This window comes from Sorghum bicolor, chromosome 3, assembly GCF_000003195.3.
Source record: "Sorghum bicolor cultivar BTx623 chromosome 3, Sorghum_bicolor_NCBIv3, whole genome shotgun sequence".
Taxonomy (NCBI): Eukaryota; Viridiplantae; Streptophyta; class Magnoliopsida; order Poales; family Poaceae; genus Sorghum; species Sorghum bicolor.
This window is the reverse complement of record NC_012872.2, coordinates 64,043,513-64,059,417: the sequence shown is the minus strand read 5'-3', so window position 1 is coordinate 64,059,417 and position 15,905 is coordinate 64,043,513. Positions and strand designations below refer to the sequence as shown.

At 44.8% G+C, this 15,905-nt stretch overlaps 3 protein-coding genes across 3 annotated transcripts; 1 reads left to right on the top strand and 2 right to left on the bottom strand.

Moving 5' to 3' along the window:
- Window positions 1,213-3,375, top strand: LOC8072141 (homocysteine S-methyltransferase 4). Its single transcript, XM_002458531.2, has 6 exons — window positions 1,213-1,588; window positions 1,745-1,801; window positions 1,952-2,308; window positions 2,407-2,610; window positions 2,727-2,798; window positions 2,937-3,375. Exons 1-6 carry the CDS (start codon window positions 1,400-1,402, stop codon window positions 3,117-3,119), a joined length of 1,062 nt encoding a protein of 353 aa, XP_002458576.1. The 5' UTR covers window positions 1,213-1,399; the 3' UTR covers window positions 3,120-3,375.
- LOC8072140 (signal recognition particle 54 kDa protein 2) lies at window positions 3,970-8,058 on the bottom strand. Its single transcript, XM_002456379.2, has 9 exons — window positions 7,626-8,058; window positions 7,383-7,482; window positions 5,958-6,111; window positions 5,738-5,888; window positions 5,491-5,639; window positions 5,128-5,228; window positions 4,890-5,047; window positions 4,645-4,759; window positions 3,970-4,549 (listed from the first exon to the last, which is right to left on the bottom strand). The coding sequence occupies exons 1-9, from the start codon at window positions 7,854-7,856 to the stop codon at window positions 4,218-4,220; spliced, it is 1,491 nt and encodes a 496-aa protein (XP_002456424.1). The 5' UTR covers window positions 7,857-8,058; the 3' UTR covers window positions 3,970-4,217.
- On the bottom strand, window positions 14,212-14,784 carry LOC110433748 (uncharacterized mitochondrial protein AtMg00810-like). Its single transcript, XM_021456309.1, has one exon. It carries the CDS (start codon window positions 14,782-14,784, stop codon window positions 14,212-14,214), a length of 573 nt encoding a protein of 190 aa, XP_021311984.1.

Below are 15,905 nucleotides of genomic sequence, written 5' to 3'. Positions count from 1 at the left end.
GAGGGCTTCACCATAGGAGCAACGTGGGGGGATAGGAATAGGGTGACACTACGGGAGCGTGAAAAAAAGCTATATGCAGAAGTAAGTTTTTAAGTCATTAAAAAAAGTAGAGAGAGTTCCTTAAAAGATGGTGCTCATAGGGAAAAAGGAAAGAGCCACGATCAAAGAAAAAACATGACTACCAACAACTGCCAACGACGACTATATAAAACAACACATAGCGAGCAATGCTAGGATTGGTGATATTAATGATATTTTACAAACCTCGCCAAAGTTAATAAATTTTGGCCGAAAACAAAGCAACATGTTGGCTCTTGCATTTTGAAACACAAAGGCAGTAATCGAAGATGGAGATTATAGAGTGTGGAGACCATTTTGCTTAGCATCAAATAAGCTGCCCCCTACCCTGTGATGATGATTTGTTAATACTTTTTTATCAAAATTTCTTTATTGTGTTGGTATTATGCATAAATAAAAGAGTTCAATTGTCAATGCGTTAGGCAGCAGAGCCCGACCAGCCAGCAACATATAATGTCAGAAAAATATTAGTGTTCCTAGGAGATGTGGGATCGAGCGCTCAATCTAAGGTAAAGTTAAGCTTGCCTTTAAGGGCATATGCCCTCACTCTCCCACACATTGGATTCGCTTTGAAAAGTATACAAACACACATTTCAATACGAAACTGCTTTGAGATGTGTGTTTGTACATTTCTCAAAGCAAATCCATTGGATAGGAGAGTGAGGGCATGTGTCTTTAAAGAAAAAACCGCCTCCCTCAATCTAATCCTTATCCATGCCGTGCGCCGTGATGCCTTTATTATTCGATGCGAACTGCAGTGGCAAAGACCATTCAACTATATATGCAAGTAGGAGTATGTTGTAAAAAAAAAACCCTATTTAAGTAGGAAAATATTATGTATGGAGTTGATGTTTCAACTAAATAGAAAAAAAACCACAGATATTTATTTAGAACACCGTCTCATCCGTAGAGAACATGACACGAGCGAGGAGCTGATATGAAGCCGGCAAAATTGATCGGAGTCCATCCGCGCCGCGGTGCGGCGCTACTCTACTCCTGCAGTAGTCAGTCGTGGTGCGAGTGCGACCCATGCATGGGTGACGTGCTGACGTGTGCACGCACGCAAAATGCGCTGCCAGCACAGGACGACACGTACAGCGCCGCTCATTGACGTGGCCGCCGGCGACTTCTTAAGGCTTCGCACACGTTCCTCGAGCTTCGCCGCTGCAGCCACGTGCAGTCTCTGCGTTCAGCATCTATCTATGAATCTATCTACTTCATTCACCACACGGCGCCCGCCCGGTCCTGCGTTTCTTTACCCATCCAGTGGAACTCTCACCGACCCGTCGCCGTGCGTTCGATCAGCATCGTCCTTCGAAAAATGTCGCTCGGTGGCGGAGGACCCATCGTCGACGCGGCGGGCGCGCTGCGCGGCTTCGTGCGTGAAGCGGGCGGGTGCGCGGTGGTGGACGGGGGCCTCGGCACGGAGCTGGAGGCGCACGGCGCGGACCTGCACGACGCGCTCTGGAGCGCCAAGTGCCTCGCCTCCGCCCCGCATCTCATCCGCAAGGTCAAGCGCCAGTAGCCACACCTACTATGCACCACCGCGATGGCCGTTAGTTATTACCGTTGTTTCGTTGAATCTGCCAAAACTACACGACGCACAGAGATCACCATCACAACTCACAAGCAATTTTGTATTTTTCTCTGGGAAAAAAAAGCACAGGTCCATCTAGACTACCTCGAAGCAGGAGCGGATGTCATAATCTCGGCGTCCTACCAGGTGCGCGGACCGTCCAGGGCATGCGTGCCCTCTCCACCAGTATCGTGTACACTTCTCTCTCTCGCGCGCGCACGCGCACGCGCGCGGGTTTGACTTGACCTGGACCGTATCGCAATGTCACGACGATCGGTCGCTGGCGCACGCACGCAGGCCACGATCGAGGGGTTCCAGTCGAGGGGCTTCTCGCGGGACGAGAGCGAGGAGCTGCTGCGTCGTAGCGTGCACGTCGCGCAGGAGGCGCGCAGAGTCTTCGTCGCGGAGGGCGACGTCGACAGCAGCAGGTCGCGCCGCGAGCGCGAGCGCGAACGCCCGCCGGTGCTGGTGGCGGCCTCCATCGGGAGCTACGGGGCGTACCGGGCAGACGGCTCCGAGTACAGTGGGGACTACGGCAAATCGGTGACGAAAGAGGCGCTCAAGGACTTCCACAGGAGGCGGCTGCAGGTGCTGGCGGGGGCCGGGCCCGACCTCATCGCCTTCGAGACCATCCCAAACAAGCTCGAAGCGCAGGTACAAATGGACCCGGGATGCGATGCGTACTTCATCTCATCTGCACAGATGTTTGCCGTGCTATGTAATATGGCTACCTGGACCGTGAACCTCTGCAGGCCTACGCTGAGCTCCTGGAGGAGAACGGCATACGGATCCCAGCCTGGTTCTCTTTCACTTCCAAGGACGGGGTTCACGCGGCGAGCGGAGACCCCATCACCGAGTGCGCGGCCGTTGCTGATTCCTGCCAGAGGGTGGCCGCGGTCGGCGTGAACTGCACTTCTCCCAGGCTCATCCACGGGCTGATCCTCTCCATCAAAAAGGTGATCATCCTCTCCGATGACTCGATATATATGCCTGTTCCGTTCGTCCTACTATAGCCGAATAGCGTTACCAGCAGAAGCATTATTTGAAACTCGGCAATTTCATTTGTTTCCAGGTGACGAGCAAGCCAATCGTCGTGTATCCGAACAGCGGGGAGACGTACATCGCCGACACGAACGAATGGGTGGTGCGCTTCCTGGCTTCCTCCATACCGTAGCCTTTATTTGTCACCAACTGATCTCGTTTCGTATCTGTGCTTAGTGCTTGTTTTTGCGTTAACAGTGAAAAAAAACTTGTTTTGTGTTGGTCCCTCACGGGTTTGCAGGACTCGGACGGCGCGACGGGAACGGACTTCGTGTCGAGCGTCGGCGAGTGGCGGCGGGCGGGCGCCGCGCTCATCGGAGGGTGCTGCAGGACGAGCCCGGCCACGGTGCGAGCCATCGCGCGGGCGCTGCGCGAGGCGGATGCCGACGAATACGATGATATGCCTGCTGTGGCCGTGCTCTGAACGTTTTCTAGTTCTTCCATTCCATTCCCGGCGGAGAAACACCGTTCCCGGTTCCATTCCCGGCGGAGAAACTGCAAGCGGTGATTCGTCGTCGTCCTCCGTCACGCTCACGCGTTCGTTCCTGACCTTTGGCAATAAGATGCACACGCTTTCAGTGCCACATTGTTCGTAGTTTTGTCGTTGATGTTTTATGTTCAAATGGCCACCCGTGCCAACTAGAGAAGGTAGACTGATGGAGTGATGGTACTGTTTCGTCGATCTGGCTCTGCCGGCTGCCTTTTTCTACTGTAGCTATGCAGCAACATACGGCTGCATATCTTTGGGTGGCGTGTTTGATGAAGCATAGATTTATCAAAAATAAAGCTAAATAAATCTATAACTAAAGTATACGTTCAACCATATAATAATGAGCTTATTATAATAAAAAAAAGATAAAGATAAAACCATCCTCTAAAACTACTTTAAGAGGTTATTGGATCGGGTTATTTGATAAATTCAGGGAATAGATAGTTTGAGAGCCACTCTGCTTACGTAGACTTTTTCCTTGACCGGCCGGGCCGCTACCATCTGCCCACTTTTTTCATAGCTGAAAGCAGCTTTTGAAAAACCAAACAGCTGCAGCCCGCGGGTGTGTTTGATGCGGTGGTCAACAGCCCGGCGCAGGTGTGTTTGATGCGGTGCTCCAACTAGAGATGTGTTATGAAAAAATTGCAAGCTGTCTGGGTAAGCCGATCAGTTTCTAACTTCCGCCCAGCACAAAGCGCACAATTCAAATAGGCACGCCCTTGCACTTAGTTTCATGGCGCATAACTTACCAACTCAACGGCATAACAGCACTGGAAAACTAATGTGTGGAGTAACAATCTATATAAGCATATTCGCTTTGTCAAATATATACCTCATCCATTTTTCCAAGGACAAACATACTGTCTATATAAAATTAAATTTTCAGGCACTGGGAGCTACACTAAACCTGTTCCATAACATGGCGCAGGCTGAAGTAATGGGAAAGCTCTGATGATGACCAGACCGCAGCACTAAAGCCTCTCAATTTAGCATCACAACAACGATCCACCAAAAACAGGACTCGATGTAAAATTACCGCTCGCCACCCATGCCTCCAAACATTCCGCTCATCTCCTTCGATCCCATCTGTTTCATCAGAGACTGCAGACCACCCATGCCACCAATCTGTTTAAGCATCTGCGGAGGAAGGACCTTGCTCATGTGCTGAACATTCATGTTGCGGGACAGTGCACTCATCTCCCCTTTCTTTGGGATCTTGAGACCCTTCATCTTGCCCCAGATTTTAGCAAGCCGCTTGTACTCTTCCAGCATGTCCATGACATCCCTGACAGGCCGGCCAGAACCCCGTGCAATCCGAATGATCCGTGATTCGGTCATCAGCTTAGGATTTGTGCTGTCAAGCTCTGAGGCGAAAACTCAGGAATGAAGATTACAATTGTAGCACACTACTAAAATAAATAAATTTATATATAGGAAGGTTCTTGTCACCACAAATTACCTGCTTCAGTCATGGAATCCATCATCGTCATGTAGCGCTTAATCTTAGCCTGGCTTTCCTTCTCATGTCCTTTTGGCATTAGTTCAGCGCTAAACCCAGGCAACATAGAGAAGACCTGCAAACAAACCAAAATCAATTTCTTATTTGAGACAAGTCCTGACTCATGATGTTAATGAATGAATCTGTTATTACTATGTTGGTTTTGACAAGATGTTCAAGAAATTTCAAGGATTGAAGTAGTTAACCTGGCCAATAGGACCCATTTTCAGAATGTTCTGGAACTGCTCATACATAAGTCTGAGAGTAAAGCTTCCTTCAGACAGTTTCTGCAGAAGCTCAGGCTGTTGATCTGTAGGTACCACTTCATGAATCTTGTCCATAAAGCCTGACCAATCTCCCATACCTGCAAATCAAACAAAGCAAGGTTAGTGGAATGTCGCACACATATAAACATGTAAAAGTGTGCCTTATATTTTCACTGACCTAACAAGCGACTAACAAATGGCTTCACATCAAAAACTTCAAACTCATCAATGTGCTCTCCAGTTCCAATGAATATAACAGGACTTTTTGTTGCTGCGACCCTGGAAAGAAACAAGGATAGAAGGTATGTTAAGCTGGTCATAGGTTCTGAAGTGTTATGAGATGTATAAGTAGCTGTCCTTTCCTAGAACAAAATAATGTGGAATTATCTTGTGGAGAATGTATCTGGACTATAGCGAATGCAAGAAATATCCCAATGTAGAGCATCTACTTCAGGTTCTTTGGAAATAATTTTTATAAGTTACGAAATAGGAAACTAAACCAAGACCATATTGCGTAAAAAAAAAGGCAGAGAATACTAACGCGCTAAGGGCACCACCGCCTTTTGCGTGACCATCCATTTTTGTAATAATCACAGCACCAACAGAAACACTTTGTTTAAATGCCTGTGCTTGATCAAATGCAGCCTGACCAATACTACTGTCCATCACAAAAATCACCAAGTCTGGTTTCTGCAGGAAGAATACAAGAATGGTGGTAAAAGTTCATTAGATTTCTTCAAAATATTGATGAAAGCCAGAATTTATTTGCAAATTTCAAGTGCACATACTGTTGCTTCCGAAACTTGCCGCATTTCTTCAAAGAGTGCTGCTTCTTGTTTGTGCCTTCCACTTGTATCCACAATGATGAGATCACAGTTTTCTTTCTTGAACCTCTCCACACCCTCAACAGCAATTTTCACTGGATCGGATTCCATGTAGCTGCAAAGTGACTGTTAGAGTACAGAGATAAGAACATGAATAACAAACTCACGCTGAGAGTTATAGCACCTTCCGTAAAAGGGAATCTTGGCCTTCGTTGCATTTTGCTTTAACTGATCAAAAGCACCAGCCCTAAATGTATCGGCACAAACCAGCGCTGGTTTGAATCCTTTCCTCTGATGATAATAAGCATATTTTGTACAAGTGGTAGTTTTACCAGAACCTGCACAAAAAATGGTGTTATCTTGTGAGAAGAATGACAAACACGCAGGCATAAAAACAGGAATTGCCCCATCATGGTTAAATTTAGGATTTGGCCAATCTTTGTGTATGCCATATATATTAGATAGGTCTAATGAAGCTTAGGCCAAAATGAAGATATGTGATGCTTTATCATTATGTCTCACACATCATAGATTCACAGCATCCATCTTTCTGTTCTTCAAATTTCAAACAGCCCATATGTTCAACTAAACCTTGGACTTTAAGATGTGTGTACTCAAGAAAATGGCTTAATATTAACAAGAGATATGCACATAACTTCTTATAAGTAATAAACTACCTATGCTATATTCTAGTTCTAGAAAGCAAAAACATTCAATAAGAATTACGACTTGAGAAAAAACCTGTTGGACAAAAAAACATGACCTAATAAAGGACAACAGAATCAATAATTCGATAACAAAGTTCACAATTTTCTAAGGCTGTTGGCCCTGTCTGGAGTAGCCATCACCCATCAGGCATTTATGACCTTGATAAAGTATAAACCCCACATGAGCATGAGCAAAACTGGGGAATTAACAATGTAATTTACCCTCTCCCATCATTCTTGGTGACTAAACTTGGTTTTTTTTGTGCCACCGTAATCGTTGTGTGTCCCATGGGGCATCTCCAAGCATCGCAAGAGCTTTGTTACTTGCTAGTGAGGAGCTTCAGATGCTGGCTGGCTTCAAGGAATTTCTTACCTCACAGCCCTTGTGGCTTGTGCCAACTGTAGGCTGAGACTTGGTCCTGGTTCTGGCGGAGTTCGCTTTGTACAAAGGCATGAATGTTTTAAATTCCTGATCTGGGTGTGTGTGGTTTATGTGTTTGTAAGATCCCTTCCTCCTTTTTTTTCTTCTTATAATATAATTATACGCAGCTCTCTTGTGTCTCCAAGAAAAAAATACTAATAATATATGTAAGAGCTTAAGTGATTGAAGTTCATGAGTTGGATTACTGGAGGTAACAAATCTCGCTGTGGACATCTTTATGAGCTGTAAAATGATTTGAACGGTTTCATTTAAATTGATATCGGTGCAGGGCTGTGGCCTGTGTATTGTAACAAAAAAGAATGGACAAAGTCAAAAAGAATCTAATTAGGCTAGATCGTAATAAATCAAGTTTTAATAATTCAGGATCTTCTTGAACAAAGAAAACTATCTGCCAAACATCACTCCAGCAAATGTGCAGCTATCATAGCATGTGACATAACGTAGCCACAGGACGACTGACCTTGCAGACCAACGAACATGACTACGCTTGGCTTGCCCTTTTTGGGAGTGAAGGAAGGCTTCCCGGGATCTAACATGTTGCAGAGTTCCGTGAAGACAGCCTACACCAATAACAACAGAGATCAATTAACGCAATCAACGGGATGCACAGATTAACCCCAAATTACACAGAAATCCCTCGAAGCTCTTGACGGATTGGGCGCGGATTGGGCAGATGAGGCGACGAACCAGTACGCCCCCTTACCTGCTGCATGATGCGGCGCTTGTTGGTGCCTGCGGCAAGCGCCTCGAGGTTGACGATGCGCTTGATGTTGGCCTGCATGTCGCGGACCATCTTGAACTGGACATCGGCCTGTAGGAGCGCGCGCGAGATCTCGTTGAGGCAGTCGTTGAGCACCTTCTCATCGATCACCGTGGCGTTGCTCATCTGCGCCAGGGCGCGGGAGATGCTCCCGCCCAGCTGCGCAAGCACCATCTTGCCGGGGCCGAGGTGCTTCTCTTCCGCTTCCCCTGCCGGTGGTGGTGGTGGCTTCCGCGAGTAGGGAAAGAGAGGATTAGGGTTCCGATGGGAAGGCGCCTGAGTCGCGTCGCGTAAGGGGATGGGGAGGACGAGGTTACGGTGACGTGGAGGTGAGATAGAAAGAGGTGGAACGCGGAGCCGCGGAGGCGTGATGTGAAGTTTTCCTATAGGCAAGAGAACTCTCTAATCTGTTTAATGGACTTGTTTTCACGCTACTTTCTCATGTAAAACTTTTTTTTACGTAAGATATATTATTGGTACCAAGTTGTCGTTGTTTGGTTCGGCCGTAACATACCTGCCTCTGCTCTTGTTTAGTCCAAAGTTTGGCTAGGCGGCAACTAGGCGGCGATTAGACGCGATTAGGCGCTAGGTGAAGCCCGTCGCCTTGACTATGGCCATAGTCGCGCTTCGAGGCGCTAGGCGGCGCGGAATCGGAGTTGAGCGGCGCAGAGGCGGGCGCGAGCGTGAGCGCGGCAAATTTGGCACGAGCGCGGGAGGATTTCCCGTGCGGCCACGAAATGGAGGTGTGGGAGGAATAGAAGGGAGTGTGGTGCCATTCACTCGTCCCCGAGTCGGATTTGGTCATCCCCGCCGTCGGTCTTCGTCGCCGGGCGACCTTCCTGTAGGTCCTGCTCCTCCTACTGGTCATGCTCCTCATCTTCTCCTCCCCTGCTCCTCCAATCTCTTCCCCTGCTCGTCCCCGAGTCGCCCCCTGTGGGTCCTGCTCCTCCTCCTGCCGGTCCTACTCCTCATCTACCCCTCCAAGCTCGTCACCTGCTCTTCCCCGACTCACCGTCGTCGGTCCTACTCATCGTTGACTCGCCGCCGCTGCCCTGCTTGTCCTCGACTGGAACCCCTCCCCGCCGGCCACCCCAAGTCCCCAAGGTGAGCTCCCTTCCCTCCCATGGTCCTCCCCTGCTCATCTCCCTATTGCTGTTGGTCTGGAACTCTGAATCTTGTTCTAATTTTCTGAATCTGCAACCTTATTATTGCTGGTGCTCTTTGCTCTTTGTTCAGTAGCATGCACATTAGTCGCCATGCACATTAGTAGCATGCACATTAATTGCTCTTTGTTCAGTAGCATGCACATTAGTTGCTGCTCTTTGCTCTTGTGCTTTTAGTTATTTCATTTGTCAGTGTGTAATAGGGTGTGCTATGTGTATGTTGCTGCAATTTGTAGGATGTCGACAGAACACAAGCAGTGGCAAATAATCTCCTTAAAAGGAACTCAGATGATGTTGGATGAGAATATGGCGTTCTTGTTGATGCTAGCAACAAGGACAAGGTGAAGTGCAAGCTCTGTGACAAGGAGATGAGAGGAGGAATTTATAGGCTGAAGGAGCATTTGGTTCATGTAGGCTAAAGAGAAGTGCAACAAGGCACTAGCTAATGCAAAGAGGGAGGAGAAGACTTTTTGTGAGCTAGAAGTTAGAGAGGAAGTTCATGTCTCTAGGGTTGGAACAGATTTTGATGAAGTTACCTGTGTTGGAAGTTCAGAGCCCCACAAATTAGGACCCATCGACAAATGGATACGTGTTATTGATCCTAAAACAAAAACAACTGATTCTTTGAAGCAACAGCAGCTGAACAATGATATTTAGAACGAAAGAACCAATGAGGTGCACAAGTACATTGCAAAATGGGCCTATACACATGGTAAATTGCTAGTATACTATGTTGTTTCTATATTTCAAAGTTCATTAGATGTTTTTTCTATACAGAACACTAATTATGCTTCTTTTCAATGTTGTGTTGGCAGCTATTGCTTCCAATGCACTTGATAATGATGAGTTCAAGTAAATGTGTGAAGCAATTGGACAGTTTGGTCCAGGTTTTGTACCTCTAACTCAGGATTCACTGTGATGTAAGAGCGAGAGAGCTCTATGAAGGAGAAGAATTTAAGTCTGAAGAAGAGTATGAAGATGAGAGTAGGTACCACAGTGAAGAAAAAATATGATATGACCATCTCCATCTAGTAGTGAAGCCTTTTGTGATGCCCTGGACTGTAGCTGTGTCACTTTGTTTGTGTCTATGTGCCTTCTTTTATTATTTGTGAGACCTAAACTAAGAACCATGTATTTGTGTTGTGCTTTTTTATTTATAAATTGTGTTGTGCACTTCTATTATTATCCTATCCACTTGTATTGTAATCACCAACTGCTGATATGGTGTGTTCATGGATGGGAGGCTACTGAAATCGAGATAACTCACAATTTAGTGTTTTCTATTTTTTTGATGAACAGCTAACTGTCTATTAACTAATTCTAGCTGTAAAAATGTGCTGTATCCATATAGGAGCTAAGAACAGATAGGATTAAGACAGCTAGAACTCAAGTATGTCTACCAGCACAAATACTGTGAGTCTATAACTCATACATAGTGTGTGTATATATATATGTCTGATGTGACTATGGCAGCGACAATACACATGAAATACTTGATTATCTCTTGTAAACAAAGAAAAAACAAATAGGTGTGAGCCCGCTTTAAATTTTAGAAGTATGGTGTCACCTTAGTTGTTTGTGAACTGCTTTTATGTTTGTTCCCGTGTTGTGTTGAAGCTCTCAGACCAAACACTTGCGGGTCTGACATTCTCCCTAGTTAGAGAACAATAAAGTTTAAGGTTGCTACTTTTTTATTAACTTGGTAGATTTATTAATTTTTAATAAAGATTGCTAGATTTATTAGTTTAGCAAGTAAATTATACCAAACTTCTAAAGATGCTCTTAATTATTCACTCTAACATATACTTCCTTCATCATACCTATAATTCTTGACGTTTAAGATATAATTGTGGTAACCAAAAAATGATTAATTAGATGTTTTTTTTATATCTGCTCTTAATAAATATGGTAGCGGATACACTCTATATAAGAAAGTAAACTAGCCCAGCTAGCTAGCCCCTATGGGCTAGTGTTGCATCCAGGAAGGGCGCGCGTGCAGCGGCCACCAGCGCCCAGCCGAACAGACACGAACAAGATTGGTTTGTAATTAATTTCAGTCCATTAGCGGATGGAAAGAACGCAAGCACTGGGGGTATGTCCGTCCCCCAAGTTTCACAAAATCTACGAGAGGGTCCGAACTTGAGTATGGAATAAGTATTATTCTTGTTTTTCGAGAAGTTGAACTCTTCTAACTTTGATCAAATATAAATAAAAATATTAATATTTGTAGTATATAGTTAGTATCATTTACTCCTAGATGAATGATAATATATTTTTTATAATAAACTTATTTAGAGATATAAATAATATTAATATTTTCTATAAACCTAGTTAAAATTAAGAAATTTGATCGACACGAATACTATAGTAACACTTATTTAGGGACAGAGGGAGTATGAATCGAGATGAATAGGTTTATAATTTGTTTGGTTCCACCTTGATCTATAAAAATTGATGTACACACGTATTGCCCACGCGCCAAGACCCATGAAACGCTGACCACCGGATTTGGTTATAGAAAGCCATATAGGTCGAGACACGACGGCCCGGCCCACGACACGACATTTTGGCCTAGTCCGAGCATGACCCGTAACTCGTAGGCCCAGGCCGGCCTGGCCCAGCCCGGTGGTGCAGTCTGTGCTTGGGCCGACCTCTGAGCCTGCGGGTTGACACGGCCCGACCCGAGTCCATGGAGCAAATATCTGTATGGACCTCTGGTCCATGGAGAGTTGACCATCGGATTTGGTCCATGGAGCAAATTTGCTTTCTGTTTGGTTTGGACACTGAGTTCGGATGGAATGGCTCCATCCTCGATTTTTAGAATGAGACCATCTTAATTCTGTGTTTGGTTGAGGAGATAAGTCTATCACAATTTTTCTTTGGTTAAGGGACCGTTAGTAATAGTTATCAACAAGCCCCACTTTATCATCTATGCATTCTCTCTGATTATTTCCCTCTTTTCTCTTTTTTTTTTGACTTATCTTCTCCCTTGCGACCATGAAACGCACACGTGCATCACGTGGCTCGCCTCATCCGTTAGTTGGTCGTCCCATGTGTTGGTCGCCCTTGTGCCACTTGTGCCATCATCCCTTGGGGTGATCACCCCTTGCGTTGATCGCATCTTGCATCCCGTGACCTGCACGCTCCTCTGTCATGGCCCCTCTACACGTGCTACTCTTCCCAGCGCCACCTGCTTACTGCCATCCTGGCGCCACCTTGTCGTCGTTCCAATGTCGAACCACCCCCTACACCTTAGCTTGAGCGCCGCAAACTCAACAGAGTTGACGACTGAGGAAAACCACTGAGGAAAGGAGCCATGTCACCGCAAGCTCAATCGGAGACCGGAGAGGAGCTGCACCGTCGTGACTCGCGAGCTCAGTCGAGACAACAGTGTCCAAGGAGAAGAAACTGAGGTACACCCGCGTAGGACAAGAGACGTTGTAGGTAGGTGACCAGCTCATCCCCTCGGTTTCTAGGATGGAAGGAACCTTAGACGATTCCACACTTCGTTTCTTTTTAATTGTCGCTTGCACTTTCTAAAAAACAACTGTTGATAATTATATATTAAAAAATATTAATATTTATAATACGTAATTAGTATCATTAAAAAGATCTTTAAATCTAATTTTTTAATAAATTTATTTAGAGATACAAATGTTGTATGTATTTTATAAAAATCGAGTCAAACTTGTGGCACACACACCATCGACGACAATTAAAAAGAGACAGAAAGAGTAGATAGGTTGTCGATGTGACTAGACTATAAGTCATAGTAATAGGTTGTCGATGTGACTAGGCTACAAGTCATAGTATATCCCATCGACCAATGTAGAGCACTGGTATGTTTGCTAGTTTTTTAATGAATGAAATATGCCTATTGTTCATGTTGCACTTGACTATTCAATTTATTGTGTACGAAAGAGTACCGAGTATACTATTTTGCATGACTTGATTTTCTTTAAATTATTTGAATTTGCTTTTTTTTATTGTAAACTAGCAAATATACACATGCGTTGCAATAGGAGCCAAAGCTATCAAATGTTAAACGAAAACAAGGACTAGAAAAAAAGGCTATAAACGTTAATAGAAATGAAATGTTACTTCCTCTATCCCTAAATAGATGATACTTTGGCTATGAATTTAGATCAATATTTATCCACATCTATAGCTAAAGTGTCATATATTTTAGGACCAAGGGAATATCTATTTAGTTTTTACCATTTCTATCAAATTTAGGCCTTGTTTAGTTCCGAAAATATTTTGGATTCGGTTCTATATCATTTTCGTTTTTGTTTGATAAATATCATCCAATTATGGACTAACTAGACTCAAAAGATTCATCTTGTGATTTACATGCAAATTGTGTAATTAGTTTTTGTTTTCGTCTATATTTAATACTTCACCGCAAGATTCGATGTGATGAGGAATATTGAAAACTTTTTTTAGGGTAAACTAAACAAGGCCTTAAAAGCTATAATTTATTTTATGATGATCATGACATCAATAATATGAGTTGATACTGCCAATAATATTGCAATGTCCTATTAAGTTTGTATCCAATTTAAATACAACCTTCATAGATTTGTTTTATTACGTTGTAAGGAACATAAATATTACTCATAAATATATCATAGCTTTAATTTTCATACTATCCATTGTTGTTACAGTCAGATGTCAAATTCAATGACATCTTTTGAGGCCCACAAAAATATATATAATTTTGATATATGATTTAAGTTATCCATTGTTGTTACAGTCAGATGTCAAATTCAATGACTTCTTTTGAGGCCCACAAAAATATATATAATTCTGATATATGATTAAAGTCAATAAAAAAATAGTTATCGTCATATGAAGGATAATGATTATGGCAGAGACCTCTCTCGATATCAACACGGTAGCATCTTGGAGATAAATTTATTTTGATTAGATTGAATGGTAAACTTTTCAAGATTTCAATTCACGATCTGATTAAATAGATCATGCTGACTGTTAGAATGTCTGATTTCTTTACTTGGGCCAATTCTAACCAGGGTGGACATATAGTTAGGGATACATGGGCTTAGCCACATGGGCCTGCATTACACATACTCTAACACCCTCCGCAGTCTAAACTACCGGCGCAGCGGAGTTTGCAGACTGAACATGAAAAGAAGGACAACACACAAGCCTCCCCACAGACGCAACTAGCCACTGGTGATGTTGAGGCTGGAGCGGAACTCGGTGAAGGTCGAGGACGGAAGACCCTTGGTGAAGATGTCGGCGAACTAGGAGGTGGTCGAGACGTGGAGGACGCGAACATCGCCGATGGCGACCCGGTCCCAGACGAAGTGTAGATCGATCTCTACATGCTTGGTCCTCTGGTGCTAAACCGGATTGGTGGAGAGGTACACCGCACTGACGTTGTCGCAGTAGACCAGTGCGCTCCGGGAGAGAGGACTGTAGAGCTCGGCGAGGAGCTGCCGGAGCCAGGAAGCCTCAGCCACGCCGTTGGACACAGCGCGGTACTCCGCCTCGGCACTGGAGCGGGAGATGACCGGCTGGCGCTTGGATGACCAGGACACCAGGTTACCGCCTAGGAAGACGGAGTAGCTGGAGGTGGAGCGGTGGGTGTCCGGACACCCGGCCCAGTCGGCGTTAGTGTAGACGACGAGCTCGGTGGAGGACGACCGTCGGTAGAGGAGTAGACCGAAGTCGACGGTGCCGCGGAGGTAGCGTAGGATCCGCTTGAGAGCGGTGAGGTGTGGCTCCCGAGGATCATGCATATGAAGACAAATCTGTTGAACTGCATAGGTGATATCCGGCCGGGTGAAGGTGAGGTACCGAAGTGCCCCGGCAAGACTCCGATATGCAGTGGGATCTGCCACTGGTGTACCCTCAGCCTCCGAGAGCTTGCCCTGTGTGTCAACTGGAGTGGTGCAGGGCTTGCAGTCAGTCATCCTAGCTCTCTCCAGGATATCAAGCCCGCTGGTGAAGGAGTAATCCAACAGGGTGAGGCTCAACAGTGACCGCGAGGAAGTGATGTAGTGCACCCAGATCCTTCATAGCAAACTCCTGCTGAAGAGAGGCGATGATCCGCCGAAGGAGTAACTCACTGGAGGCTGTGAGGACAATGTCATCAACATAGAGCAGTAGATATGCAGTCTCAGCGCTATGGTGATAGATGAACAAAGAGGTATCTGACTTGGCCTCCACAAATCCCAGAGTCAGTAGAAAGGCAGCAAACCGATGGTTCCACGTCTGGGGGGCCTGCTTGAGACCGTAAAGGAAGAAACCCTAAGCTGATACCATGTTAGAATGTCTGATTTCCATAGAGCAACTCCAACAGTTTTGCAAATAGGTTTGGCATTCTTATTTTTTGCCAAAACTCTTGAAATCTCCTATCCAACAGTTTGACATTTGGGTTTGGCATTTATAGCAAGTTGGCAAATTCTCCTCCTTTCTTGACATTTATGCACACCTAGAATAGGCTTGGCATTCTGCATGCGCGTGCTTTTATAGCAAGCTAACAACCTGATGCTTCTTCGTTAATCTTTAGAACCAGTAGAATTTTGTTTTTGCCAAGTCAAAATTGCCAAACACTTGGAGATATCTTTTTTGTTCCCTCCCCATATCGTTTTGGGAGTTGGCAAATAAAAACATTTGCCAAACAAAATTTGTAAAACTGTTGGAGTTGCTCTTACTTAGGCTAACCCTAACCAGAGTGGCCATATAGTTAGGTATATATGGGCCTAGCCACATAGACCTGCATTACACATACTCTAACACTAACCCATGTTTTAATAATAATAAATTATTCCTAACTAAACCTACATTAGTAATTCACTGATGAAAATATTTGTTTACCAAGAACTTAATACTGTATTAATTAATTATTGTTAATTTTTATAAGGAAAAACGAGAGCTACACAGAAGCCACGGACGGAACGTTCAGGCATTGTTCGTTTTACACCGAACCAAGGGGGTTGGAGAGGATTAGAGTCACGGACCGAAGATTTCAACCAATCCAAGTGAACAACAAATACTCCAAAAAAAAAAAAAAAGTCACGGACCGAAGTAG